General features: G+C 47.9%; 1 protein-coding gene across 6 annotated transcripts in view; it reads left to right on the top strand.

The window, feature by feature from the left end:
- Positions 1 to 26,315, top strand: part of TNIK (TRAF2 and NCK interacting kinase) — a 200,695-nt gene that overhangs the window by 158,042 nt on the left and 16,338 nt on the right. For 2 of the 6 annotated variants that reach the window (XM_068144998.1, XM_068144996.1), the window contains 9 exons: positions 210 to 374; positions 2,358 to 2,597; positions 5,848 to 5,954; positions 8,316 to 8,479; positions 11,557 to 11,654; positions 12,381 to 12,404; positions 17,413 to 17,597; positions 20,815 to 20,941; positions 23,809 to 23,973. In XM_068144998.1, the coding sequence (XP_068001099.1) occupies positions 210 to 374; positions 2,358 to 2,597; positions 5,848 to 5,954; positions 8,316 to 8,479; positions 11,557 to 11,654; positions 12,381 to 12,404; positions 17,413 to 17,597; positions 20,815 to 20,941; positions 23,809 to 23,973 (1,275 nt within the window). The remainder of the gene's footprint in view (positions 1 to 209; positions 375 to 2,357; positions 2,598 to 5,847; positions 5,955 to 8,315; positions 8,480 to 11,556; positions 11,655 to 12,380; positions 12,405 to 17,412; positions 17,598 to 20,814; positions 20,942 to 23,808; positions 23,974 to 26,315) is intronic. The other 4 variants (XM_068144999.1, XM_068144997.1, XM_068145000.1 and 1 more) reach the window with 3 other exon arrangements.

Raw genomic sequence — 26,315 nt, 5'->3', positions numbered from 1 at the left:
GCAGAGGAGGATAGCAAAGCTGGGGAAGGGCCTGGAGAATAAACATTATGAAGAATGACTGAAGGAGCTGGGGATGGTTAGATTGAAGAAGAGGAGGCTGAGGGGAGACCTCATTGCTCTCTACAACTACCTGCAAGGATGTGCCTACCTAGGGTTTTTAATTGGCAATAACCTTTTCTGGGGTGTTCACCCACTCTGTCTCACCACAGGTGGAGGAGCGCTCCCGGCTCAACCGCCAGAGCTCGCCAGCCATGCCCCATAAGGTGGCCAACAGGATTTCTGACCCCAACCTGCCTCCTCGCTCGGAATCTTTCAGCATCAGCGGCGTGCAGCCGGCACGGACCCCACCCCTGCTCCGGCCTGTGGACCCACAGGTAATGGTGCTGCCCCGGCAGGCTCACCTGCAGAGCCAGGATGCTGGGGGTGCTGGTAAGGTTACAGGACAAAGAGCAGATTCAAGGGAAATAGTGTCTTGCTCTCTGCTGTCTCAGCCTTGAGTGTCCTCGTGAGTAAGAGCAGCATCTACATTCATGAGCGTATTCCTCTTGTCACTTCCATGTGTTAGAAACATCACGCTGGTTTATACCTTCCTTTGAAGCATCACATACTAGTTACTGCCAGAAACAAGCTGGAGGACCAAGAGGAGCCACTGGGCTGCTCCAGTTGCTCTGTTTGTCTTGGGATCTGGTTAATCTAAACGACTAAACAGTGCCTGGTACAAAAGACCCGGGATGCTTTGATGCTGAGGATCATCAGAAAGAGGGTTTGCTTTCTTTGCTGCTTCAATTCAAGGTTTTGTTTTGATTTTCCATTGAGTTGACATCAGTCACAAACACATCTGGAGAGGGCATAGATCACCATGACCGTCACAGAGGAGCGGTATCATTATTTTAAAGTTCCTCCCAGCCACGAGGTCTGTAAGTACTCTACCACCCACCAAAAGCTGTAGGAGTGTCAGTGCTGGTTCTGGTCCAGACCCTGGAATTGCTCCTGCAAGTCTGCAGACACCACCAGGGATTTCAGAGGGAAGTCCAAAGCCTTTGCTTTGAGTCCAGCTTGGGCTTTCTGTGGGAAAAGCTGCCAACTATGTGCCATCCACATGTGGTGCATGCACCTGTAGGACAGCAGCACAATGCCAGCTTGAAACAAAATACAGGCAGGAAAGCCCTTGCACATAGAGCTTTTTTTTGCCCAATGTGCTTGGCCTGTAAATGTTAGGAAGTGGGTAAAACCCTGTTTCACTGTAATCTGCTTGAGCAAATACTTTGCAGTGACCTTTTTGGTGACCTGTATTACCAACAGCTAAAAGAAAGACTTGTGTTTGGCAATAAAATACTCAGGAAAAAGTAGCTTGGAACCCTGAGACTGGTGTAAACGTGTGCATGTGCGCACATACACATGGGATACATGCCCATGGACATAGACACATCAAGTAAAAGTTGCTGCCCCATGGTATCATAGAGTCATGGAATGTTAGGGGCTGGAAAGGACCTCCAGAGATCATCCAGTCCATCCCCACTGCTGAAGCAGGATCCCGTAAGGCAGGTCACACAGGAATGCATCCAGGCAGGTTTTGAAAGTCTCCAGAGAAAGAGGCTTTATCAATGTAGTGGAGCTCACAGGGTCCTGGGAAGAAGCTCTGATGTCACCAGCTCTACCTCTGTGAATTCTTCGGAGTTCCCCAAACAGATGTCAGTGTCCCTTTCACTCATAACTTTAGGTCTATAGGGCTGATCAGTGAGATTGGAACTACCTAGACCTATAGAAACTCATGCCTCAAGATAATTTTTTTTTAAGCCATCTATGCCTCAGAATTGCTGACAATTTTATTATCATTTTTTTATCGTTTCCTTCTCTTTTTTTTTTTTTACTTACTTTTTCATTTTTAACAGGGAAAATCCATGCCAAAGCTCATTATCAGCACAACCTGAGGAGCTGCAAGTTCAGCAGGCAGAGCGTGGGGTGGGCAGAGAGTTGGCAGGAGGCAGCAGCCTGTCCCTGCCCAAGCCTAGCGTGATACCCCCAGAGTGGTGCAAGGCTGTGGGTATGAGCTGGAGCACCCTGGGCATGCAGGAGCAGCCAGGACTGGGGCAGGACATTGCCTGAGTTTAAAAGGCTGAGCTGTGTGAGCATGATTTTTAATAGATCTTGCATTGAAGTGATAAAAGTCAGAGGTTCCTGAAACCAAGGCAGTGCTGATCTCAAACTGAGGGGGCTTTTTAGTTGCATCCAAAGTGCTAATCACTACTTTTTTGTTTTTTAACCAAAAAAAAAAAATAAATCAAATTTTAAAATATCTTTTTGATATTTTTTTTTCCCATTTTGTACTGATAGTTCTGTTTTGACTTGGTGCTTAGATTCCACATCTGGTCACTGTGAAATCCCAAGGAAGCTCCTTGTCTGGGTCTCAGTCACTGCATGAACAGCCTGCAAAGGGACTGGCTGGGTTTCAGGAGGCTCTGACGGTGACCTCTCACCGCACTGAGATGCCAAGGCAGAACTCGGACCCCACCTCAGAAAACCCTCCTCTGCCCCCTCGCATTGAAAAGTTTGACCGAAGTTCTTGGTTACGGCAGGAGGAAGACATTCCACCAAAGGTAACACTATCGCTCCTCACTTTCAGCACTCAAAGAGGCAATCTCTCAGCTGAGTCCCTGCTGCTCTGCTCAGCACCTCCAGCAGCGCACAGCGGGCAGGAGCTCACCCTTGCGGCTCCGTGGCAGGTACCGACCTGCCCGGGGGGCTGCGTTTCCTGAGGCAGGCTTTGCACAAGATGCTGGGAGCCAGCTCCACTTTTTGCTGCAAAATAGCATTGCCCTCCAGCACAGAAAGTTCTCGAGCTCAGGCAGAGGCCAAAATAAATGGATATCTCCTTTCCCTCGGATCAAAACAACCTTCTGTTTAAATAGAATTATAGGAACATAAAAATTTGTCATACTCAATAAGATGCGTCCTTTGCAGTCTGGTACCGTGCCCCCAGTTGCAATCAATATTTGATGGAAGACTTGTAAGGGCTCCAGCAGCTTTATACATTCGTTGACATTTTGGCAGTGTCTGGCAGTGCCTCCTTAATTAAAGCCTCTTCTGGACCAGGATTTCGATCGCCTTGTTTATACACCTTCAATTTGGAAGAATTAGAACTTGGCCATTAAAGTTCCCCTCCGAGTGAATCAGTGCTGAGCCTGGGAGGATTTTTACAGGAGAAAAATGATTAGGAATTGATTAGCGACAGTGAGGCAGCATTTGTCCCTGATTGAGAGGCATTTTCTCTCTGTGTTAATGAAGTGACTTGCCTTTTTAAGAGCAAAATCCCAGCTATCAGGTAAGCCTCCCTGTGCAAGGGATCTGTGGTAGTCTGACACAGGTGTTAATAATTTCCCTATTTCTGCTACCACCAAGCAAGAGGAGATATCAGTGCTCATCTAAGAGGAACAACAAGCCAACAGCTCGTGGAGGTGTTGGTGTGCTTTGCTCCTTGGTAGTGCTTGAGAGTGGCTGCCTGGTTTGAACCTAAGTTTGAAAAATCCCTGGGAATTTACTGCTGCCTTTTGCCTTGAGTTGGGCATCTCTTAACTGCAGCAATGCACGGTGAGACCATAGCACCTGCTCCTTGGAAAAAAGCTGTTTTCCAGCACTGAGTGTTTTCCCCTTGGCTGAGGGAACATGAGCTCTGGAGTGGGTCCCCACCAGATCTCATTTAAGGCTGTCGTGTCAGCAGTAATATCCAGGAGAAAGCTGACTTCACATTTTACTGCTTGATGTGTTTTTAAGTGGGAACAAAAGGACTGCCCCATGAGGCAGGTCCAGCTGTCTGTATGGTCCAGGGTTTTGTTTCTGCCAGTGCTTATGGCTGGATGCTTCAGAGGAAGGTAAAAAAAGCTCTCAAGTCCCAACCGCAGGATGCCCGACCTGGAGAGGAGATGGCTTCTTACTGAGACAAGCTGTAGGTAGCGATGCCACAGGCTGCAAAGCTCATTCTCTCTCAATCTTTTTATCTTGCCTAACATAACTCTGTCTTTACTCTCAAAAAGAAATGTCTAAGCCTATTTTTGCTAATGCCACTGAGCCCTCTGTTACCTGGTGCAAGGTACTGCATGGTGAGTATCGTTGTACCTCTCCTCAGGGGATGAGACCACCATTACCTACTGCCCCACAGTGATGCCCGTGTTCCTGATGGACAAGGCTGGGCTCCAGGGTTACCCAGCATAGCACCCCTGTGCTGTGCTTGGCATTGGATTTCTGCTGCTGGAAGGATCTGGATGTGCTGGAGTGTGTCCAGAGAAGGGCCACGAGGATGATCAGAGGGTTGGAGCTCTTCTCCTGTGAGCACAGACTGAGGGAGTTGAGGCTGTTCAGTCTGGAGAAGAGAAAGCTCCAAGGAGACCTTATTGTAGCCTTCTGGAGTCTGAAGGGGGCTACAAGAAAGCTGGGGAGGGACTTTTTAGGGTATCAGGTAATGATAGGACTAGGGGAGATGGAAAAAAAAATAGAAGTGAGTAGATTCAGATTGGATGTGAGGAAGAAGTTCTTCCTCATGAGGGTGGTGAGACACTGGAACAGGTTGGCCAGGGAGGTGGTAGAAGCCTCATCCCTGGAGGTTATTAAAGCTGGAGGTGGCTGTGAGCAACCTGATCTAGTGTGAGGTGTCCCTGCCCATGGCAGGGGAGTTGGAACTCGATGGTGCCTTCCAACCCTAACAATTCTATGATTCTATGCTAGTGCTGATGGGCAGCTGTCCTGCCAGCAGTGGGATTTGGCAGCGGCATCTGAAGCTCAACAAAGGCCATAGTGTTTCATGCAAGTGTTAGGTGGATTGGTCTGCATCTGTCCGCCATCAGCCCTCTTGTTTGTTCACATTCTCTCTGCTGCCATGTGTTGAAATAAATGTTCACACTCAGACTGTGTTTGGTTGTGGGCCCCTCACCACAAGAAGGACACTGAGGTGTTGGAGTGGGTCCAGAGAGGAACAACGAAGCTGATGAAGAGTCTGAAGAACGCATCTTATGAGGGAACTGGAGTTGTTTGACTAGGAGAAATGGCGACCTTCTGGCCTTCTCCAACTCCCTGAAAGGAGGCTGTAGTGAGGTGGGGGTTGGTCTCTTCTGCCAAGTGTTGTGGTTTAATGAGCAGACAGAAATAAACTGCCACACCAAGCAACAAGCAATAGGAAGGATAGGAAGAAACAGCCTCAAGGTGTGCCAGGGGAGACTCAGGATGGATATCAGGTAAAATTTCCTCCCTGAAAGAGTTGTGAAGCCCAGCAAGAGGCTGCCCAGGGCAGTGGTGAAGTCACCATCCCTGGATCTGTTTAAAAGCCATAGAGATGTGGTGCTGAGGGACATGTTTTAGTGGTGGACTTGGCAATACTTAGCTTAATGGTTGGACTCAGTCTTAAAGGTCTTTTCCAACCTAAACCATTCTATTATTATGTGAATTGGAGATGCAAAAAATGGCTACTGAAATGCACTTCAGTCTGAATTTTACCTTAAAAATTACTCTTCTGGGGTTTGTTAGATATTAATTATCTCTCTGTGTGTAAAAACATTCGTGTTTGAAGAGGTGAGTTCCCTGGTTGATGGTAGCTCCATGGGCTGCTTAGGGTTTCTCTGGCCAAAAGCATCTCTGACCACACCTTACAGTTGGTTTCTGACTCAGGTGATTCCTTCTGAAAGCCAAGAGCTTTGTGTGTTATAGTTGCTCTAAGTGTTGCCTATCTCTGAGTGGGCAATCAGCTGTAAATCCAGGCTTGAGGCAATGCTGAGAGGTGATCTCTCGGGTGTGCCAGTGGCTGCCTGGCATGGTGATGGGACAGACTGAGTGACAGCAGATGTCTTCGTTCTTTTCCAGGTGCCTCAACGAACCACTTCCATATCCCCTGCTCTGGCAAGGAAGAACTCCCCAGGCAATGGCAGTGCCCTGGGGCCCCGGCTGGGCTCCCAGCCCATTCGGGCAAGGTATGGAGGCAAGGGGGATGGGCAGGAGTCATCCTGGCATGCTGCTGCCTGCACTCCTCCTGGCATCAGCCCAAACCTGGGCTGGGGTTTAGCCCTGTTTTTGCTGACTGCTAGCGCTGGGTGTGTTTCTTGTCTCATCGCTGGGGTGAACTTTGGCATCTGTTAGATTTTGTACCAATACCAAAGACTCTGAGATTTTTGGATCCCTGGAGGCTTGGATCCCTGGGCTGAATGCATTCCTGGGCATTTTAGGGTTTGGAGGTGGATGCTGGCTCTGCTGCTGTGGGGTCAAATGGGAATTTGGGCACTCCCTTCAGTGGAATTAGGTTCTGGTTCTCCTGTTATCACCTCTTTCAGATAAGGGGATCCATATAAGCCAGAGGGGAGATCTCAGTGATACACATACCATCCATTTCCTATGCATCAGAGCAGCTTTTCACAGATAATGACTGAGGAATGTACTGGGGGGCAAACACTGATAGAGCTTGGTGAAATCTTCCTTTGATGTAGATCAAATATGAAATTCCTTTTGGCTTCCTAGGACTAGGGTCTTCAGCTTAGCTAGATCCAGCCCTCTGGCACAGCAGTGTGCAGAGCCACTCTGTAGCATCCTGAGGGAGGATGCTGCACCAGAGCAGCCATCTAGTCTCTGCCATGTCAGAGCCATCTTTGGACTTGCGTAAAACAAGCAGGGAAGTTGACAGACTCTGCTCAGAGCTGGACAGAAAAGCCATGGATTCGTCACATGAGAACTTGTCTCTGGTTTGCAGAGCATTGTGGGCAGCTCTGGACCTCAGACAGGCAAACTTCAGGGTAAATGCATGTTCCATGTAGCCTTGAGTGATGGAGCTTCTTGGTTTCATCTTCCTGCCTTGCCCTCATTCGTGAGGTCAAAAAGCAAATGCTGGGATGTTTGTAGCTCTGTGCTGTCCCCAGTTTCAGCATGCACTTTTCTTTCCAGCTCAGTGCCCCAACCATGCATCAGCAACCAGTAAGCAGCAACTCAGAGGAGCTGCAGAGGTAGCAGGAGGAATCTTTGTTGCTGTTTTCTAAAATCAGAACAAGAAAAGAAACCCTACCATGGTTGGTTCCTCTGTAGTGCTCAAGGCTGAAGCATTTTGAGTTCTTGAAAATGTTACTCTTTTAATCAGCTGTTGCTTGAGGGACAATTTTAAATGTGGAAGGGCTACATGGTCCCAGTAAAGGAATAGGATGCTACCACATCCATTAAACTGAAGTATTCAGTCAAATGATTTCAGATTTCATTTCTCCTACAGGAATGTAACGCTTGTCCAACTGTCCTTTATAATCACCTCTTCTATTGGTTCTTGATTCCTCCCATGCATCAAAGCAAATATTCTTAAGAACAGGCTTCCTATTATTTGTCACCCCTGTGGTACAAATGAGGGGATATTTCCTTGCCCACAGAAAGTTATTGTCTTGCTCTCCTCATTTTTACACCCACTTGTGTCACCACAAGATAGCACTAGGCAAGGAGTTAATATAAAAGCCATGCTAGGCAGTGCCCAAATGGTTCTGCCAAAGACCCCAGCCTCTGACTGCAATTGCATTATGTCATGTGGCACTATTGCTGCATCATTTTTATGTACATAAAGTCCTAATTGGACTTGATGGAGAAAGCTTTCTGTACATTGTGAACAGGACTTTGAATCCTAAGATCACTTAACAGAAATGCTGTATAAAGCCAAATTGCCTAACTCTGCATGAACATTTTGTCTGATGGCATTGCAGTGCCAAATAAGACTTAATTTCCTGAAGGCATCTGATACCCAGAGAGATAGCAATCACTCTTTGTGCATCAAGGACACTTTTTATTCTAGATGTATCTTCACAGGAGTGAGAGAAATCAAGGAAGAGGAGTGCATATCTAATGCAAGTTTGAAGTGAAGCCATGAACATTTGGAATAAGTGGTAAAAGACTTTGCCACAACCTCAGGATCCTTTCTCCACTGAAATATTTCTTCCTCTGTCTTAATAGCTATTTGCACATTCCTGCTTTTGTGATGAATGTTGGTGGTTAGTTGGAGAACTCCAGCATTGCACATCAACAGTCTGAAAGGGAGCCTGGAGCAAAGAGCCTTTTCATTTTTGCTGGATTTGGCAAAATGAGAGTAGAACTCTTCTCTAGCCTGTGTTTCATCATGGTTTTGGTGCATCTAGAGATTGTTCAGTGCCTAATTCTAGAGTCACTCAGTGGGCTTTGCAGAAGAGAAGACCTCAGCTCTATCTTTTCCATAAGAGAAGGTGTCTCCTCACCTTTGTCCCTGTGGGAAGGATCTGAAGGCCTGGAGGCAATTGTGACACTGGCTGATGGTGCCCCTCTGTTTTGTGCTCCTGCAGCAACCCAGACCTGAGGAGGACAGAGACCATTGTGGAGAGCCCACTGCAGAGGACCAGCAGCGGCAGCTCCTCCAGCTCTAGCACTCCCAGCTCCCAGCCCAGCTCCCAGGGTGGGTCCCAGCCTGGCTCCCAGGCTGGCTCCAGTGAGCGCAACAGAGTCAGAGGTGAGCTTCTTGTAAACGTTGCTTTGCACTGAGTGTGCTCTCTGAGGCTTCTTTGGTGAGTGGGAAGGGCAAGAGGTCTGTGATCTCATGGATACTTTTTTAAAAAAGTGGGAAAAAAATGTAAGGAGTAATCATTTCTGATGCGCTTCTGTGACCAGCTGGCCTCCTTGCAAACAGAGATGCCAACATTTCCTTTAGCCTGGCTGCTGCTGATGGATGCCCATGGCAGCCTGTGCCAAGTAGCTTGTGCAGAAGGAGATGGGGGTTATGCTTTAGGGTAGACAAAAATATTCCAGTGTGCTTCTTATCTTCACTGACCCAAGCTCACTTCTGTGAGATGGTTTCTTTGGGAGTGTATTTCACTTCTGCTGGGCTGGCAGAAAAGGACCTGGGGGTTCTAATTGACAGGCAACTGAATATGAGCTAACAGTGTGCCCAGGTGGCCAAGAAAGCAAATGGCATCCTGGCTTGTATCAGAAATGTGACCAGCAGGAATAGGGAGGTGATTGTCCCCTTGTACTTAGCTCTGGCAAGGCCATACCTTGAGTACTGTGTCCAGTTTTGGGCACCTCAATACAAGTGAGAGGTGGAGGTGCTGGAGCCAGTGCAGAGGAGGGCAACAAAGCTAGGGAAGGGCCTGGAGAATAAATCTTATGAGGAGCAACTGAAGGAGCTGGGGATGGTTAGTTTGAAGAAGAGGAGGCTGAGGGGAGACCTCATTGCTCTCTACAACTTCCTGAAAGGACGTTGCAGAGAGGCTGGTGCTGGTCTCTTCTCACAGGGAATTAGTCACAGGGAATTAGTGATAGAACAAGAGGGAATGGCCTCAAGCTATGACTGGGTAGGTTTGGATTAGTAAAAATATTTTCCCAGCAAGAGTGGTCAGGCTTTGGAATGTGCTGCCCAGGGAGGTGGTTGAGTCACCACCCCTGGATGTGTTTAAAGGTGGTTTGGATGTGGTGCTTGGGGATACGGCTTAGGGATGAACCTTGCAGAGTAGGGTTATGAGTTGTACTTGGTGATCCTGAGGGTCTTTTCCAACCTGAATGTTTCTGTGATTCTGTGATACTTGTTTGTTTTGAGTTTCATCTTTGTGCAAAGCCTGAGACGGAACAGAGAAGTGAATTAGCCCCTAATAAGCTGCCTTTAAAATACTTTCACCAGGCAGTTGTGCTGACACAGGGTTTATGTTTCTGGCCAAATAGTTTCCTCTCATCTCAAAGCCAGTCTTTAAGAGACTCCATTCCCCTGTTTAATGGCAGCAGGAGCTATTGAAGCACACACAAGCCATACATCTGCATTTCTGGCACAGCCCCACAGTGTAAATCCCCAGGGCTGAAGCGCAGTTAAAACAAAGGCTGCCTCCCTGCTTTATGACTTGGCCATAAGATGATGGGTCTGTGGTGGAAGTCATCACTCCTCTAGGTAGTCAATTAAAGAAGTTTATCACCAACTGTCCTTTTTTTGGTTTGGTTTTGTTTTTCCTAATGAGGAATCCTGTGACAGATAACGTCCTAGCAATGTCATATGCCGCTTTTAATTTATCACATGCCTGCTCTTTTGCAAAGTGAATTTGTTTCTTCAGTGGAAAAAAGGGCAGTGATGCTGCAAGAGGGCTGTCAGTGGAGGCTGGGCTGGATTATGGAGTTAAATATGGTTGGCAGCTGATCAAAAGAAGAGTTCCCCAGGCTCGATGTTAGGACCTGTTTTCTTTAATACCTTTATCAATCATCTGAACAAGGGGATTGAAGTCACCCTTAGGAATTCAGCAGGTGACACCAAGCTGAGCAGGTGTATCAATCTGCTTGAAGGTAGGGAAGGAGCTGCATCAGTGGACCAAGGCCAGTGGTATGATGTTCAACAAGGCCAAGTGCTGGGTCCTGCACTTGAGTCATAACAACCCCATGCAACACTACAGGCCTGGGGAAGAGTGGCTGGAAAGCTGCCCAGCTGAAAAGGACCTAGTGGATTTGGTCAACACCCAGCAGCATGTCACAGAATCATACAATCAGTAAGGTTGGAAAAGACCTCAAAGATCATCAAGTCCAGCCTGTCACCCAACACCTCATGACTACTACTAAACGATGGCACTGAGTGCCATGTCTAATCCCCTCTTGGACACCTCCAGGGATGGTGACTCCACCACCTCCCTGGGCAGCACATTCCAATGGCTAACAACTCTCTCTGTGAAGAACTTTCTCCTCACCTCGAGCCTAAACCTCCCCTGGCACAGTTTGAGACTGTGTCTTCTGATGTCCAGATGTCCAAGAAGGCAAACAACTTCCTGACTTGTATTAGAAATACTGTGGCCACTAAGACTAGGGCAGGGACTATCCCCCATGCACTTGGCACTGGTGAGGCCCCACCTAAAATACTGGGTTCAGTTTTGGGCCCCTCACTACAAGAAGGACTTTGAAGTGCTGAAGCATGTCCAGAAAAGGGTAACAAAGCTGGTGAAGGGTCTGGAGAAAGGCCTTCTGAGGAGCACCTAAGGGAACTGGAGTTGTTTAGCCTGGAGCATGTGAGGGTCTAGTGAGACCTTCTGACTCTTTACAACTCCCTGAAAGAAGGTCGTAGCAAAGACAGGGTCAGTCTCTTCTCATAAATAACAAGTGATAGTACAAGAGGAAGCAGCCTCAAGTTGTTTCAAGAGAAGTCTGGGTTGGACATGAGGAAAAATTTCTTCCCTGAAAGGGTTGTCAAGCCCTGGAACAGACTGCCCAAGGAAATGGTGTAGTCACCATCTCTGGAGCCATTTAAAAGCCACATGGATGTGGTCTTGATTAACATTGCTTAGTGGTGGACTTGACAAGGCTGGGTTAAGGGTTGCACTGTGATCTCAAAGGTCTCTTCCAGCCAAAACAATTCTATGATTCCTTGGCTTCTGTTGCAGTACTGACAGAGACTTGTTACATTGACAGTCAAGCAGAGGGAAGCTGGGGGTGGGAGGGTAGCTTCAAGACAACAGAAGCAATATGATGATGAAGCCCCCATTCTAAGCTGTCCCAGGTAACAAGAAGCAGCAACAGCTTTCAGCAGCATTTTAAATCCTGTCTCTCCATTTGCCTTTCACCCAGGGAATGCCAAGCCCGAAGGGTCCCCTGTGCTCTCCCACGAGCCTGCCAAGGTAAAGCAGGAAGACAACAGGGACGTGACGCGACCGAGCCGACCCGCTGTGAGTCCTAAATTATTTCCTGTGGGAATGTTGCTAGCCAGCTTGGCCACCTTTCCCTTCAGTGCCGTAGCAGAACGGCGGGGACCCCAAGAAAGAGGCTAGTACCGTTGCTTCTCCAGCAGAGAGGCTGGAAAGCAGCGGTACAGCAAGAGCCCCTGGGAGATCTGAATGCTGAAGAGTGTGCATGAGTTTCTGTCAGGAGCCCAAGGCTAGGGGAAAGCACTTAAGCCTGTGTTTTCACGTGAAGCAGGCGCTTAAGGGCTTCGCTAGCTTGGGCGCGGTGGTTGCCGATGGCACATTGTTGTGTTCTGTGCTGCATGTCCCCTGGCAGCGGCCCGGCGGAGGGATGCTCTGCTCGGGAAGGCTGGGGACAGCCAGCCCCCAACAGCCTTCGCAGCTTAAAACCAACCCTGGTAGTGGTCTCTGTACACTCCCCTTCTATTACTCTGAGCAAAATCTCATCCGAAGTGTTTCCTCCTGGTTTAATGCTGTTGCCATTTGTACTTTAAAACTGCGGAGTCGGCCTAATAACGCAATGAATTTCCACTGCCTCTCTTTTATGATGTGTATTGATGTGTTGTTGATGATGATGTTTTTTTTTTCTCTACACTCCACAGCGTTGAGCTAACAATTCTAATTTTATTTCTAACCTGCTTGCCCTTCCTCTGGCTTTTTCCTGTCCCGATCTGTTTCCTCTGATGCTGATTATTCTTCCTTTACCCACAGAGCTATAAGAAAGCTATAGATGAGGTTAGTGATATCTTTTCTCAGTGGGTCATGCCTATGCAAGGTTGACTAGTCAGTGCTTAATACCAAAGTGGGTTTTCCTTGGTGCTGGTGTTGAAAAAGGTGGTGATGTGCTCTTGGCTCAGCCAGGAGACTGAACGGTTGCGTTCCTGCCCGCGGGGAGGGGATCGGCGCTGCCGGCGTGTCCTGGCTGCCTGAAACCCGCTGGCCACACCACTTGCATGGAGGCCATGGCAAGAAGCACTCTGATGTTCACATTCTGCTGGTGTTTGGCCCATTTGAAACAGAAAGAGCAAAAGCAGAGGTTTCTTGTGCCAGTGGAGGTGGTTTGGGCAGCCTGCACCGCTCACCACATTCTGCTCTCAGCCACAGCCCCCCAGCTGCCCACTGAGTTCAGTGGGGCCATCGAGAGCTGCCAAAATCCTAATTTGAATGAAGGTACTTGACAAATAAAGGGAAACAGAGCAGTGGAATGCAGTGGGTAGTTCGTTCTCATGGAGCAGACCATCAGATGTAAAGCCAGAATCAACAGAGCCATCTCAGATGCAATGGAGGATCATAGAATGAGAGGGGTTGGAATGGACCTCTGGAGATCATCTAGTCCAAGCCCCCTGCCAGAGCAGATTCATCTGGAGCAGGCTGCACAGGATGGCATCAGGAGGGGCTTGGAATGACTCCAGAGACAAAGACTGCACCACTTCTCTGGGCAGCCTGTTCCAGTGTTCCCCCATCCTCAACGTAAAGAAATTCCTCCTTATGTCCAGATAGAACTTTCTGTGCTCTAGTTTGTGCCTCTTGTTTTGTCACTGGGCACCAGTGAAAAAAGAAGACCCATCCTCCTGACACCCCCTTCTTTAAGTATTTATACAGAATTCTAGTTTTCATCCAGCCTCTTAAAAAAACCCTAAAATTCCCAAATTACAAGTACTATCTTCAATTAGTATTTCAAATGTGTGTGCATCTGGTGATGGTGAATGTCCAGTTGTTTGTGGGAAAAGACCAAGCATTCTTGATTTAGCACCTAACTTGCCTCACAGATGCATCACTGTGCACACATTTGATGCCCCATCTCTGGAAACATTTGAGGTCAGGCTGGATGGGGCTCTGAGCAACCTGATCTAGTTAAAGATGTCACAGAATCACAGAATGTTAGGGGTTGGAAGGCACCTCGAAAGATCATCTACTCCAACCCCCACTTCCAGAGCAGGATCACCTATACCAGGTCACACAGGACCACATCCAGATGGGTTTTGAATGTCTCCAAAGAAGGAGACTCCACAACACCCCTGGGCAGCCTGTTCCAGTGTTCTGTCACCCTCACAGTGAAACAAATTTTTCCTCATCTTTCCATGGAACTTCCTATGCCTCAACTTCCAGCCATTGCTTCTTGTCCTGTCAGTGGGCATCACTGAGCAGAGCCTGGCTCCATCCTCTTGCCACTCACCCTTTACATATTTACAAACATTAATGAGGTCACCCCTCAGGCTCCTCTTTTCCAAACTAAAGGAGTTCCAGCTTCTTCAGCCTCTCCTCCTGACACTCCTGCTTTTTGCAGGAACATTAGAGTGGGTGACTTTCCAAGGTCTTTTCCAACCCAAACCATTCTGTGGTTCCATGAACACTGATGATACTAGGAACCGTGGGGCTGTAATGGAAAGCACTGTTACCAGCAGCCTCTCCTGCAGCCTCTTGCCTCTAAAAATAAGAAGATATGAAAGAAGGAAGATGTGCTGGTTAGTTAGCTTGTTCTCCTGGATGAAACACGAGCAATGCATTTTCTTTAATGAGGTGCTTTGTTAGCAGAAAAGCACATAAATCAGTGTCTAAAGAGAGGCAGCATGTGTGCTGATTCAAGTTCCATGAGCTATGTGATTCTGGAAACCAATCTGACTTGATTCCAGCAAATATTAAATCTAAAGAAGCCATTGTAATTAAAAGTAATTAAAGAGCACTGATAGTGCTAACTTATGTATTATGTCACCCTCAGTAATAACATTTCATACACGTGTGGAACACTTTCTTTCTGGTTGTCAGATTGTTTTTGGTCCAAGAGAAGCTCGGTGAAGCCATTTAATTCTACAAAGTGCTCATTATTTGGAGAAAATGATAGCATCAAAGAATTAACCATCCCGAGGCAAAGCTGTAACTAGGAAATATGAGTTATCTGATGATACTGTCTGGGAGCATTGCTGCTGTTATAACTTCCAAATTAGTCATTAAAAAATGCTTAGGCTGATTTTTAAAATAGAGTATCTTCTGCTGAGGACCAGAGAATGCACATAGGGTGCTTTAGAATCATAGAAGTGTCAGGGTTGGAAGGGACCTCAAAGATCATCCAGTTCCAGCACCCCTGCCATGGGCAGGGACACCTCACACTAGAGCACGTTGCTCACAGCCACATCCAGCCTGGCCTCAAAAACCTCCAGGGATGGGGTTGCCACCACCTCCCCGGGCAACCTGTTCCAATGTCTCACCTCCCTCATGGGCAAGAACTTCCTTCTAATATCCAATCTGAGTCTACCCACTTTCAGTTTTGCTCCATTCCCCCCAGTCCTATCACTACCTGACATCCTAAAAAGTTCCTCCCCAGCTTTCTTGTAGCCCTCTTCAGATACCAGAAGGCCACAAAAAGGTCTCCTTGGAGCCTTCTCCTCTCAGATCCTTCTCCTCTCCAGCCCAAACACTCTCAGTCTGTCTCCATGAGAAATGGAAGGTGCAAAGTAGCCATTTTCACAGTCCATGGCCTCGCTGGGCAAGCTTCAGTCTTAGTCCTTCAATGCAGGAAGTCCAGCTCCAATTTTAAGAGGCTCTTGCACAGTTCTAAAGTCCTGTTGAGAAGGCTCTAATCCAACTCAAAAGCGAGTGCTCAATAAAGTGCACATTTGATACTCTAAATGGAGAAAGCATTGTTAAGCTGTTGGAATCATCATTGATTCTTATTTAGGGAAAGCAACAATCCTATCATGGAAGCTGCCACAGAGCTAATTAAAATAATTAGTTGTCGTGACTGCGGAATTGACTCTATTTCAATCCCAAGCGTGTTGGCATCAAAAATAAACTCCTGAAATACCACATTTCTTTCTTTAATCATGAGCAAGAAACTTTCTCTAAAGGTACAGAGAGCATTTGGTGAGGAATATACCCATCATAGGTGAGGAATATACCCGTCACAGGTACCTGCTGTAATCACAGAATCGCCAAGGTTGGAAGAGACCTCAAAGATCATCAAGTCCAACCTGTCACCACAGACCTCATGATTAAACCATGTCACCAGATGCTGGGATTGATCCTGTTGTTAAAATCTCCAGCATTTTATGGCATACTGACATTTACAGGTCTGATCCAAAGCTCCCTTGACTTCCATGGGAGTCTTTTCTCTTTGTCAGAGGCCAGGCAGGGCAGACCTGGGAGCAGAATGTGGAGCTGTCCACCGGCAGGAGCCCGCCGGGAGGTGTGGGTCATCAATAACCAAAGTGCAGATTGCTTGCAAAATATTCCTGCTTCACAATTAAGGGAAAAAAAAAAAATAAAAGAAATAAAAGAAAAAGAAAACAACTGGGCTTGCATCTCAGCCAGAGAGGTTTTCCATCATTTTCTTCACGTGTCGCCAGGATAGATTTTAAGAGGTCCCTTTGCAACCGTAATTAACATTGCCGTAGCCGCCCTGCTGGAACGGTAAACTGGAAGTGCAGTAAATGAGAGTATGGCCGTAAGACAATTGTGGAATTTAGTCTTTTTCAATGAGTTTCTTTCTCCCTAATCCTTTATCTCTGACCGAATGCACTGATGCCTACCTCGGTCACTAATATAGGGAGAAATGGTAAGACTGACAATTGCGATGCTTTGTTCGTCATGTGCATGTCTTGTGCAACAGAGTTCTCTAACCCATTCTAATTCGAGCTCTCATGCTTTTCTGCCCTACTGCTTCCCCCTGCATTGCTATAAAAGCATGTAAGATAACAACAAGTCTCTTTTCTACACGGTGCCTGCCATGTTCCTTGTTTTGAAATAGCAATGTCTATTTTATATGACTGTCGGGTCTGAGACCTCATCAAAGTCATGGTAAACTGAAAAATTTCTTACTGGGCTTTGGGACTGCTCCTTTTTTTCCTCCTTTCAAGGCTTCTTCTTTTTTTTTTTTTCTTTGTTTGGTATTTTTTTTTCCCCTTAGCTTGTAGGCTGCCACATTTCACATGAAGTGCTTAATGGGTCCCTCTGAGGGATTTTTCTTTTTTTCTTTTTTTTTTTTTTAATGACTACTGTTACCTTTTGGGGTTGTTTTTTTTTTTGGATCGTGTGGCTGACTCAGAGCTGTGACTCCAAAGTCTGGCTGAGCTGGGCGCTTCTCCTCATGCTCCTCACCGCCTCTCGGCAGCCACCCGGCAGCGGAGACTCGCCAAGGGAGGCACAGCTCTCGACGTGGCGGGTGGGGATCGCACCACTCCATGGGGGATGCTCTCATTGCTTCCTTCCCCAAATGCATTTATTAGAGAATGAATATATTATGGGGGGGAGGGGGGGTCTCTTTGAGAAGCTTGGAAACCCTTGCAGGAGAAAAAAAGAAAGCCAAACCAATTCTCCGAGCCAATCTTTGCCGTGCTGTGGTTTTCCAGTTTACTATGATGGTGACCGAACTTCACCTTTTCCAACAAGCACAACCTTGTCGTGTATATACATATCAGTGTGTGTATATCTATGCACATACACGTTCCAAAGAGGGGGAGAAAAAAAAAAAAAAAGAGAAAAAGAGAGGTTGGCTATTGACTTTTTTTTTTTTTTTAATTATTTTTTTTTCCAGTGAGCGTAAAATCAGTTTTGTTTTGTTTAATAAATGCCACATGCTACCAACATCGTCTTACGTCCGTCTCATGTCTGTAACGACTCCGTGAAGCTCTTTTCTCGTTGCTCGTGCTGTTAGCATTGGCTTTTTGAAGAGATGTGCTTGGCCTTCTCCGTGCTGGAAACGTAACGCCCGCCGCTGTCTTGTTTCCTTGCCCCCCATCCCCTCTAGGACCTGACGGCCTTGGCCAAAGAGTTGAGGGAGCTGCGCATCGAGGAAACCAATCGCCCCCTGAAGAAGGTGACGGACTACTCCTCCTCCAGCGAGGAGTCGGAGAGCAGCGAGGAGGAGGAGGAGGATGGGGAGAACGAGACACACGATGGGACCGTGCCTGTCAGTGACATCCCACGGCTTATGTAAGAAGCACTTTGTTTCTGGGGGCAAAGCCTGAAGCCAGGGCATGCGTGGCTTGGTCTGGAGGAGCGGTAGTTGTCTTATAGAATCATAGAATCAACCAGGTTGGAAAAGACCTCAGAGATCATCAAGTCCAAACTATTACCTAATACCTAACACCTCCTGACAACTAAACCATAGCTTCAAGTGCCACCTCCAGTTCTTTTCTGAACACTTCCAGGGATGGGGACTCCACCACCTCCCTGGGCAGCACATTCCAGTGGCCAATGACTCTTTCTGGGAAAAACTTTCTCCTCACCTGGAGCCTAAACTTCCCCTGGCACAGCTTGAGACTGTGTCCTCTTGTTCTGGTGCTGATTGCCTGGGAGAAGAGGCCAACCCTCACCTGTCTACAACTTCCCTTCAGGTATAGTTGTAGAGAGCAATAAGGTCTCCCCTGAGCCTTCTCTTCTCCAGGCTAAACCCCAGCTCCCCCAGCCTCTCCTCATAGGGCTCGTACTCGAGGCCTTTCCCCAGCCATGTTGCCCTTCTCTGGACACATTCAAGTGTCTCAATGTCCTTCTTAAACTGAGGGGCCCAGAACTGGACACAGTACTCGAGGCGTGGACTAACCAGTGCTATGCCTAACCAGTATTATGCCTAACCATGCCATGGGGCATGTCCAAAGTGCATCAGTCTTTGGTTACTGGAAGTGGTGTCATAGTTCCAAGGGATAACTTACTCAGATGATTTCTTCCTGGTCCAAATTAGAGATGCATAAGAGAAAAAACAATTATTTTCACTGCACATTCAGTGAACTTCGCCTCCAAGCTGATGGACCTGCTCCTGCTGATCAGCAGGGCTGGCTTTTGCCCAGAGTGCATGCTGGTGACTTCATGCACATCATGACTCCTGCCCACAGGGCTGGCATGTTAAAGCTCTGCCTGCTCTTGAGCCTGGTTTTGCCCCAGATCAAATGCTGAAATGCAGTACTTGGTGGCCTTCCCAGTGCTGTGTGCTAGAGCCAGGATTCTAATAATCCTGAATTTTTATCATTGATTTGTCCTTGGCTCAGTCACTGTGCAGGAGGCAAAACATGGAGGGCTCCGGGGGCTCTTTGCCTAGCAAAGTCTGACTCCTGCCCCTTTGAATTCACAGAGGAGTTGTGAGAAGGCTTTAGGGGATTATTTGCCATTTAATCAGTTCATTTCCATTCTTCCTGCTAAATTAATTTTGTGATGGGTGTACCTGGCTCCATAGTGGTGGAGTGTTGAGCAGCAAGGAGATCTGGGGGATCCACATTATGTAGAGTGCCAGGCTCCTGGGTTGGAGCTTCCTTCCAGCAACAGAAGAAAAATCAGAGCTCTTGGGGTTTGTTGGAGAAAATCAGATGACAGAGGGATGGCAATGAATCTGTGGCAGTCAGATGGGCAGTCACGCGTGTGTGAAAGGACCTCAGGCTGTTTGCAGAAGAGAAGTTTAACCAGGAGTGGTTAATCTGAACTGACATCTTTCCACCAAACACCTTGGGTTTGACACAGCACTTTCCAGTGGATAAAATACCTCAATGAAGAATGCTTTGCCACCAGATGTGTTGGACAGCAGGCATGATGATGAGATGAATGCTCCAAACATGCCACTTGTCCATAACGTCCTGTCGATGAACATGCCCCAGAGCCCACATGTAGGGATGTAAACCTTTGGTGTTACAGTGAGGTGGCAGGAGCTGTGTCTAAGCCTTTGTGGGCATCTGTGGTCATGGCTGCCCTGCTGTGTGTCTGGGAAAAAGAAAGCTACTGCTTGGCTTTACACCCTGATTTCACAAAAGGAGCCTTAACTGGATGTGGTTGGGTGTTTTGCTATCAAAGCTTTATTTTTCCTGAATTCAGCATTTTTTGTTAGAAATTGAGTCCAAGAGAGATCATCTCATCTTCTCCTGCACCTTCTGAGTGGTCTGTGTGTCTTCTCTGGGCATCTTTCCTGAGCAATGGGCTGCTCTTCATTCCAGCTTTGTCCAGGTGTCTCCTGCTGTGGTGTGAGATAAGGTCATCCATCACTCTGTGTCCTAGTGGACAGGAGGGCGTTTATTCCTTCCACCTCTGCAGATACCTGGTCTCTATCTAAAGGCTATACTCCTTCCAGGTCCCTCTCCTCTGAGCTGTGCAGGCCAGCTCTTGCCCGTGTCCAGGAATGACTCACAGGATGAGATGTAAACTGTGCCCTTTGGATTTCAGGGCTGCCACAGCCACTCAGTCACTCACTGTATGGTTTCAAAATCAAGAGAACCTCCTTTGTCTCTGCTTTCTTATTTCTGAAACCGGAATGCCTCTGTCATTTTCAAGACTTAAAAGGACCTATAAGAAAGCTGGGGACAGACTTCTATAAAGGCCTGTTGTGACAGGACAAGGGGTGATTGGTTTGAACTAAAGGAGGGAAGATTCAGACTAGATAGAAGGAAGAAATTTTTTGCACTGAGGGTGGTAAGATACTGGCCCAGGTTTCCCAGATGGTAGCTGCTCCATCCTTGAAAACATTCCAGATCAAATTGGATGGGGCTCTGAACAATCTGATCTAGTTGAAGAGGTCCCTGCTCACTGCAGGGCGATTGGACTAGATAACCTTTAAAGGTCACTTCCAACCCAAAGCATTCTCTGAATAAAACAAGAGTGGCTGCCCCCCACCTGTGACATCCACTCTCAGACAGTCCTAAAATTTAGTGTATGTGAGAATAAATTCCAGCCTCTCTCTTGAGATAGGAGCACAGAACTAAACTCAAGGTTAAACCATGGGTTAGGGCTATATGTTCACCTGGAGAGTAGCAGAGAGCTGCAGGACACAGCTTGTACATCTGCCCATGCGTCCTTCAAATCTCATCCCTTCCCTTGCTGTCTTTTGTCATCAGATGCTCTGATGCGCTGTTCCCTTTTCAGGGATCAAGATGGGGAATCAAAGGAGTGAGCTACATTTTTAAAACTTTCTTAAGAAGAAAAACTGATGTTAAGTAGAGCAGAACTGCCGCTCCTCATTACTTGTTCACCAGTGCTGCTCTCAGGACACCCTGCGCCCTTCTCTTTGGTCTCCCTGCTGTACCAGCCTGCCCCTGGACTGTATTTCTGAACAATACAAATAGTTTCCCCATACACTGAACTGGATATATTTTACTATTTCTCTTCTTGTGAAAATGCATCTAGTTCAGCACAGGAAATACTCACCAGCGATACTTTTCCATTTTGTCCTCAGACCGACAGGAATTCCTGGGAGCAATGAGCCGTACAACCTGGGAATGGTGACCACCCACGGGATGGAGACTTCCCATGCAGATACGTTTAGCAATATTTCAAGGGAAGGGACTTTGATGGTGAGGGAGGTAAGTTGTAAAACCAGTATCTCCATGGAGCATCTTCAGGAGGTTTTGCCCATGTAAGCACCAGAACTAACAGTGCTGTGTGTGCAGAACACAAAATGCCTGAGTAAATTGTGCTCGTTAGCTCTCTCCTTAATACAATTTACACTCACCAGAGCAAATGTGACAAGTGCAAATGTTTCTCAGAACTACAAACAGCAGTGAATAGTAATGCCAGGGCACACAGGGAGGGTGCTCAGATGAATGAATGACTCTGCCACAGTCCCACAACAACTCCAGGCAACAGAAGTTGTCCTAAGTTTACAGCCTTTAGTTAATGCTCTTGGAGCCTAGCACAAAGTTTCCCCTTTTCTTCCTAACCTTCGACAGTCTGTAACCCTCAGAGGTGTGAGGTGTTTGTAGGCCATGTGGAGATTTTTACCAAGAGCTGTTCTGCTTGGAGAACCAAGCCACCCTTCCCACCAGCCTGCTGTCCTGTGCTTGCCCAGGACATTGGGCATCCCACACAGAAGCAAGCCCCCATCTCTGGTTTTAGCACTACTGAGGTAGGGCTGCAGGTGGAGCAATCCTAATGGATGCAGCCAACCATATGCTGGGTTGCATCAAAATAAATGTGGCCAGCAGGATGAGGGAGGTGATTTTCTCCCTCTGCTTTGCTCTCATGGGATCCCACTGTGAATGTTGTGTGCAGTTTTGGGACCCTCAGAGTAACAAGGAGGTGGACTTGCTCGAGTGGGTCCAGAGGAGGGCCATGAAGATGGTCAGAGAGGGCTGCAGCACCTTTCCTATGAAGAAAGGCTGAGAGAGTTGGGATGGTTCAGCCTGAAGAAGGTTCTAGGGAGAGAGTATAGAAGCCTTTCAAGTACCTAAAGGGGGTCTGCAGAAAAGAGAGGGACTTTTCACAAGGGCATGTACTGATATGACAAGGGGGGATGGCTTTAAACTGAAAGAGAGTGGATTTGAATTAAATATAAGGAAGAAGCTCTTGTACTGTGAAGGTGGTGAGACACTGGAACAAGTTACCTTCAGAGGTTGTGAATGGCCTATCCTAGGAGGTTTTCAGGGCTAGGGTGGATGGGGCTTTGAGCAACATGGTTGAGTGGAAGGGGTCCCTGCCCCTGGCAGCAGCGTTGGAAGTAGATGATCACAGAATCACAGAAACATTCAGGTTGGAAAAGACCCCCAGGATATTTAAGGTCCCTTCCAACCTAAAGCATTTTATGATTTTACAGTGGTAGAATTGCTGCAGTGAGGCAGAGGAGGCATGCTTGGTTGGTTGTGGAAGATTTCCCCCAGTGCTTTTGAGTTTCCCAGTTGGCTGAAACAGGCTGAGATTACTGCTGGAAAAGCAGATGGGTAGCAGGTATGCTGGTGAGGGGGCAGGAGGCTCTGGCAGTTAGTAAAACAAGGGAGTCACTCTCCTGCCAGCATGTAAAGGATATGGATGGGAGAGGAGAAGAAGGGAGAGGAGTCTGGAGTCAGCTATCATAAAGGAGGGATGTTTGGATCAAATGTAAACTAGACTCGAGCAGCATTTTAATTCTTAGTTTATCTAAAATATTCACTTGTGAAGGGAAGGCAAAATGAATGCAACTTTAGAGAGGAAGGAGCTGGCAAAAGAAGTCACAGCATGCTTGCTGCCTATGTCCATGAGTTTTGAAGGTGGGCGGCTGTGCACAACCCACCTTATCCCTCACTGGTGTGGAGGTGCTTAGAGCAAAGATCCCCACAGCCTGGGCAGCATTCTGCAGTTCCTTGCAGCAGGGAGCATGATGTGGCTGAGCAGCAGAACAGTCCACTCCTGGAGCAGGTAGCCATTTCTCAGAGGAGCTTGGTGTTAATCACAGCTGTAAAACAAATGCCCTGCCTGAGAGGCCATACGAGAGAACAGTGGTGCAGAATGGTTAAAAGCCACAGGCAAGACAAGAAGCTGGAAAAGCCCTTTGGGAGGAGGGAGCATGATAAGAAACCCAAACTGCTGGGCACCTACCGTTTGCTCCCCATCGCTACTGTAGCCATCAGAGGACAGACTCGATGAGGTCACTGGCTTTGGGCACAGTGGTTGAAGGCAATAGTGACAAATGTTCAAGAGACAAATGTCATCAGGATTGGTCAGAAATTTGGTGAGCCTTTACAGAGGGAGCTTTCCAAGTCTCTGTGATGATCTCATGGGTGTGCTCCAGGTGGGTAGGATCCATCCAGATGGTAGACACCTCAAAACAATAAGCAAGGAAGGGAGAAACTTCCAAGCACCTGCCTTGCATGAGATGGGGATGGAGAGGAAAGGGAAGCCCTGGGAGCCTTGTGCAGAGAGTGAGGTGCCAGATGCTGTGCCGCTGCTGCCGCTGTTCACTGCTGGTTTGGGTGACAGAAACATGAGATGGGAGCTGTTGGCATTTGCAGGCAGGCCGCTGGCTGCCCGAGCCGTGCAGAGCCGGGCAGGCTAACGCTGACCGAGGGCTCTGATTCTGCCACCGCCCTGGGCCCTGGGGGAGGAGAACTGGCCATGGGGTTTGCACCCATGGTGTCAAGAGCAGAATCTGCCCTACGTTCCTTGTCTCCAAACAATGGTGGTCAGGCTTCTTTCGCTGTAACATGGCTGATTACTCTGTATTGACTTTGTGATTATTAATCCTGCTTTATTTCTCCTGGGGTGGGGGTGGGGTTGGTTTGCTGCTTGCCAGACTGCATGGGGATGGAAACAGAGAGGGTCCTTCTCCTGCACCTGCTTTGGGAACTGGGGGACTGCCAACGACTTGGTTTTGTTTGTCTTTCTTTTCTTCTTTTTTTTTTTCCCCTCTTCTTTTTCTCTTTCTTTTTTTTTTTTTCCCCTCCCTTCTCTTTCTTCCTCATGCCTTGTGTCTCTGCAGACCTCTGGTGAAAAAAAGCGTTCTGGCCACACAGCCAGCAATGGCTTTGCAGGTCACATCAATCTCCCTGACCTGGTGCAGCAAAGCCACTCGCCGGCGGGCACGCCGACCGAGGCCCTGGGGCGAGTCTCCACGCATGCGCAGGACATGGACTCGGTGCCTGAAGTAGGTGGTGGGGTGGGGGGCTCCTCTTTCTTTCTCCTTTGCATCACTTTAAAACAAGTATTAACATCTCTGCCCCACAAAGGGACTTTCTTGCTCTCCTCCCTGGCTTTCTTGGCTCTTCTCTCTGTTTCTGGTCCTCGTGGGTGAGTGTAGTGGAAGTACAAGGGATGGGTTACTGCTCTATGGTCTGTGGCTGATGGTAGAAATGTGTATTAGGTCTTCTCCCAAGCCCACCTACTGGAGTTTTGGTGGTGATGGCTTGAATGCTGTCAGCTGATTTTTTGAGAGCCAGGGATGTCATGAATGTGACCTGGGCCCAGCTTCCACCCGTGCAGAGTCCAAGGGCATGAAATTGAGCACATCTAAGTGGGTTCTAGTCATTGGCCACAACAACCCCACGCAGTGCTACAGACTGGGGTCAGAGTGGCTGGAGAGAGCCAGACAGAGAGGGACCTGGGGGGTACTGGTCAATAGTAAGCTGAACATGAGCCAGCAGTGTGCCCAGGTGGCCAAGAAGGCCAATGGCATCCTGACCTGTATCAGGAGTAGTGTGGCCAGCAGGAGCAGGGAAGTCATTCTGCCCCTGTACACTGCACTGGTTAGGCCACACCTTGAGTCCTGTGTCCAGTTCTGGGCCCCTCAGTTTAGGAAAGATGTTGAGTTCCTGGAATGTGTCCAGAGAAGGGCAACAAAGCTGGGGAAGGGTTTGGAGCACAGCCCTGTGAGGAGAGGCTGAGGGAGCTGGGGTTGCTTAGCCTGGAGAAGAGGAGGCTCAGGGGAGACCTTCTTGCTCTCTACAATTACCTGAAGGGAGGTTGTAGCCAGGTGGGGGTTGGTCTCTTCTCCCAGGCAGCCAGCACGAGAACAAGAGGACACAGTCTCAAGCTGTGCCAGGGGAGGTTTAGGCTGGAGGTTAGGAAGAAGTTCTTCATAGAAAGAGTTGTTAGCCATTGGAATGTGCTGCCCAGGGAGGTGGTGGAGTTACCATCACTGGAGGTGTTTAGGAGGAGACTTGATGGGATGCTTGGTTGCATGGTTTAGTTGATTAGATGGTGTTGGATGATAGGTTGGACTCCATGTTCTCAAAGGTCTCTTCCAGCCTGGTTAATTCCATTCTATTCTATTCTACTAGCAGTGTAAAAATAAAAGCTGCTTGGAGCTGGGCATTGATAAAATGTAAGAGCGGATGGGTTGTGACTTGACCTCGAGGTTTCATCCATTTCCTTGTTGCCTTTAGAAGTGCTGATGAGAGAGTTGGTCTTTAAGGTAACACCTTCCACAGTCATTCCAGGACTGCCTAAATGCAGGCAAGGATCAGGTTTAAATATCTTCATTTATAGACTACCAACCAAGAAGATCTTTTCTGTTTCTGAAACTGCATTTTTGAGGCTGACTGAGCCAGGAGTGGGTGTAAGTGGAAACATGGGGATCTAGTTCACAGGCTTCCAGGTGACTCATGGAGCTGCGAGCCAGAAGGGAGCAGGAACAACCTCACCCTGCAGCTTGCTGCTGTCTCTGTAAGCCACCACAGAGGTTTAATGGAGATTGAACAGGACTTAGGGGCAGATGAGGTCTTAATATTTAAACAGTGGACATGGAATTTACTAGAATGCCAGCTTCTTAGGAGAGCAGCTGACTCTGAGCAAAGAAAGGAAATACTCAGGATGAGTACTGGGATGAGGGGTTTCTTCATCACTCATTTGTCAAAAATCACTTGGCTCTCAGATGGGAAGCATCCCTGCAAATCCTCCTTTTTATCTCCTCCTTGAGTTGGTGGTGGTTTATGGAAAAGATATCCAGCACAGAGAAGAGATTGTGTAGTTCTTGGCTATGAAAGAAGCAGGAAGCAGGGAGACTGTCTCCCATATGCACCCAAGTATGGCTGTGCTGTGTACGTCAGTGTGGGCTCTGCTCCTGCAGCCTTGCCTGCTGTGAGCTGTTAGCTCCTTCCATGGCTCTTGGTTCTCACACACTTGAAAATCCATCCCATTTCCATGGAAACTGGTGGGCTGTCAGGGGAATGGAGTCAGGAGGGAAGCAGGTTGCACAGCATGGTCTTGACAGGTGTGGGGCAGGCGTGCCAGCTCACCCATAGGTGCCAGCTCACCCACAGGTGCCAGCTCACCCATAGGTGCCAGCCCCAAAATGCTTAGAAAGTCCCAACCCATGATGGTGCTTCCACACCTGATGGGGTTTTGCCCCTGAATCTTTCTGTGGCCTGCTAGAACACAGGTACAAGCCTGCCCCAGTTTTGGTACAGATGTTGCTGTTCAGTGAGTAGGGAAAATCTTCTCCTTTTGCTTGTAAGAAGAGGTGTGGAGCACAGTCTTAGAAGGAGAGGC

Source organism: Melanerpes formicivorus, unplaced genomic scaffold, assembly GCF_026170545.1.
Source record: "Melanerpes formicivorus ecotype bairdi unplaced genomic scaffold, bMelFor1.0.p_v2 SCAF_12, whole genome shotgun sequence".
In the NCBI taxonomy this organism is placed as follows: domain Eukaryota; kingdom Metazoa; phylum Chordata; class Aves; order Piciformes; family Picidae; genus Melanerpes; species Melanerpes formicivorus.
Note: the sequence above shows the minus strand (reverse complement) of the source record. Positions and strands in the feature narration are given on the sequence as shown.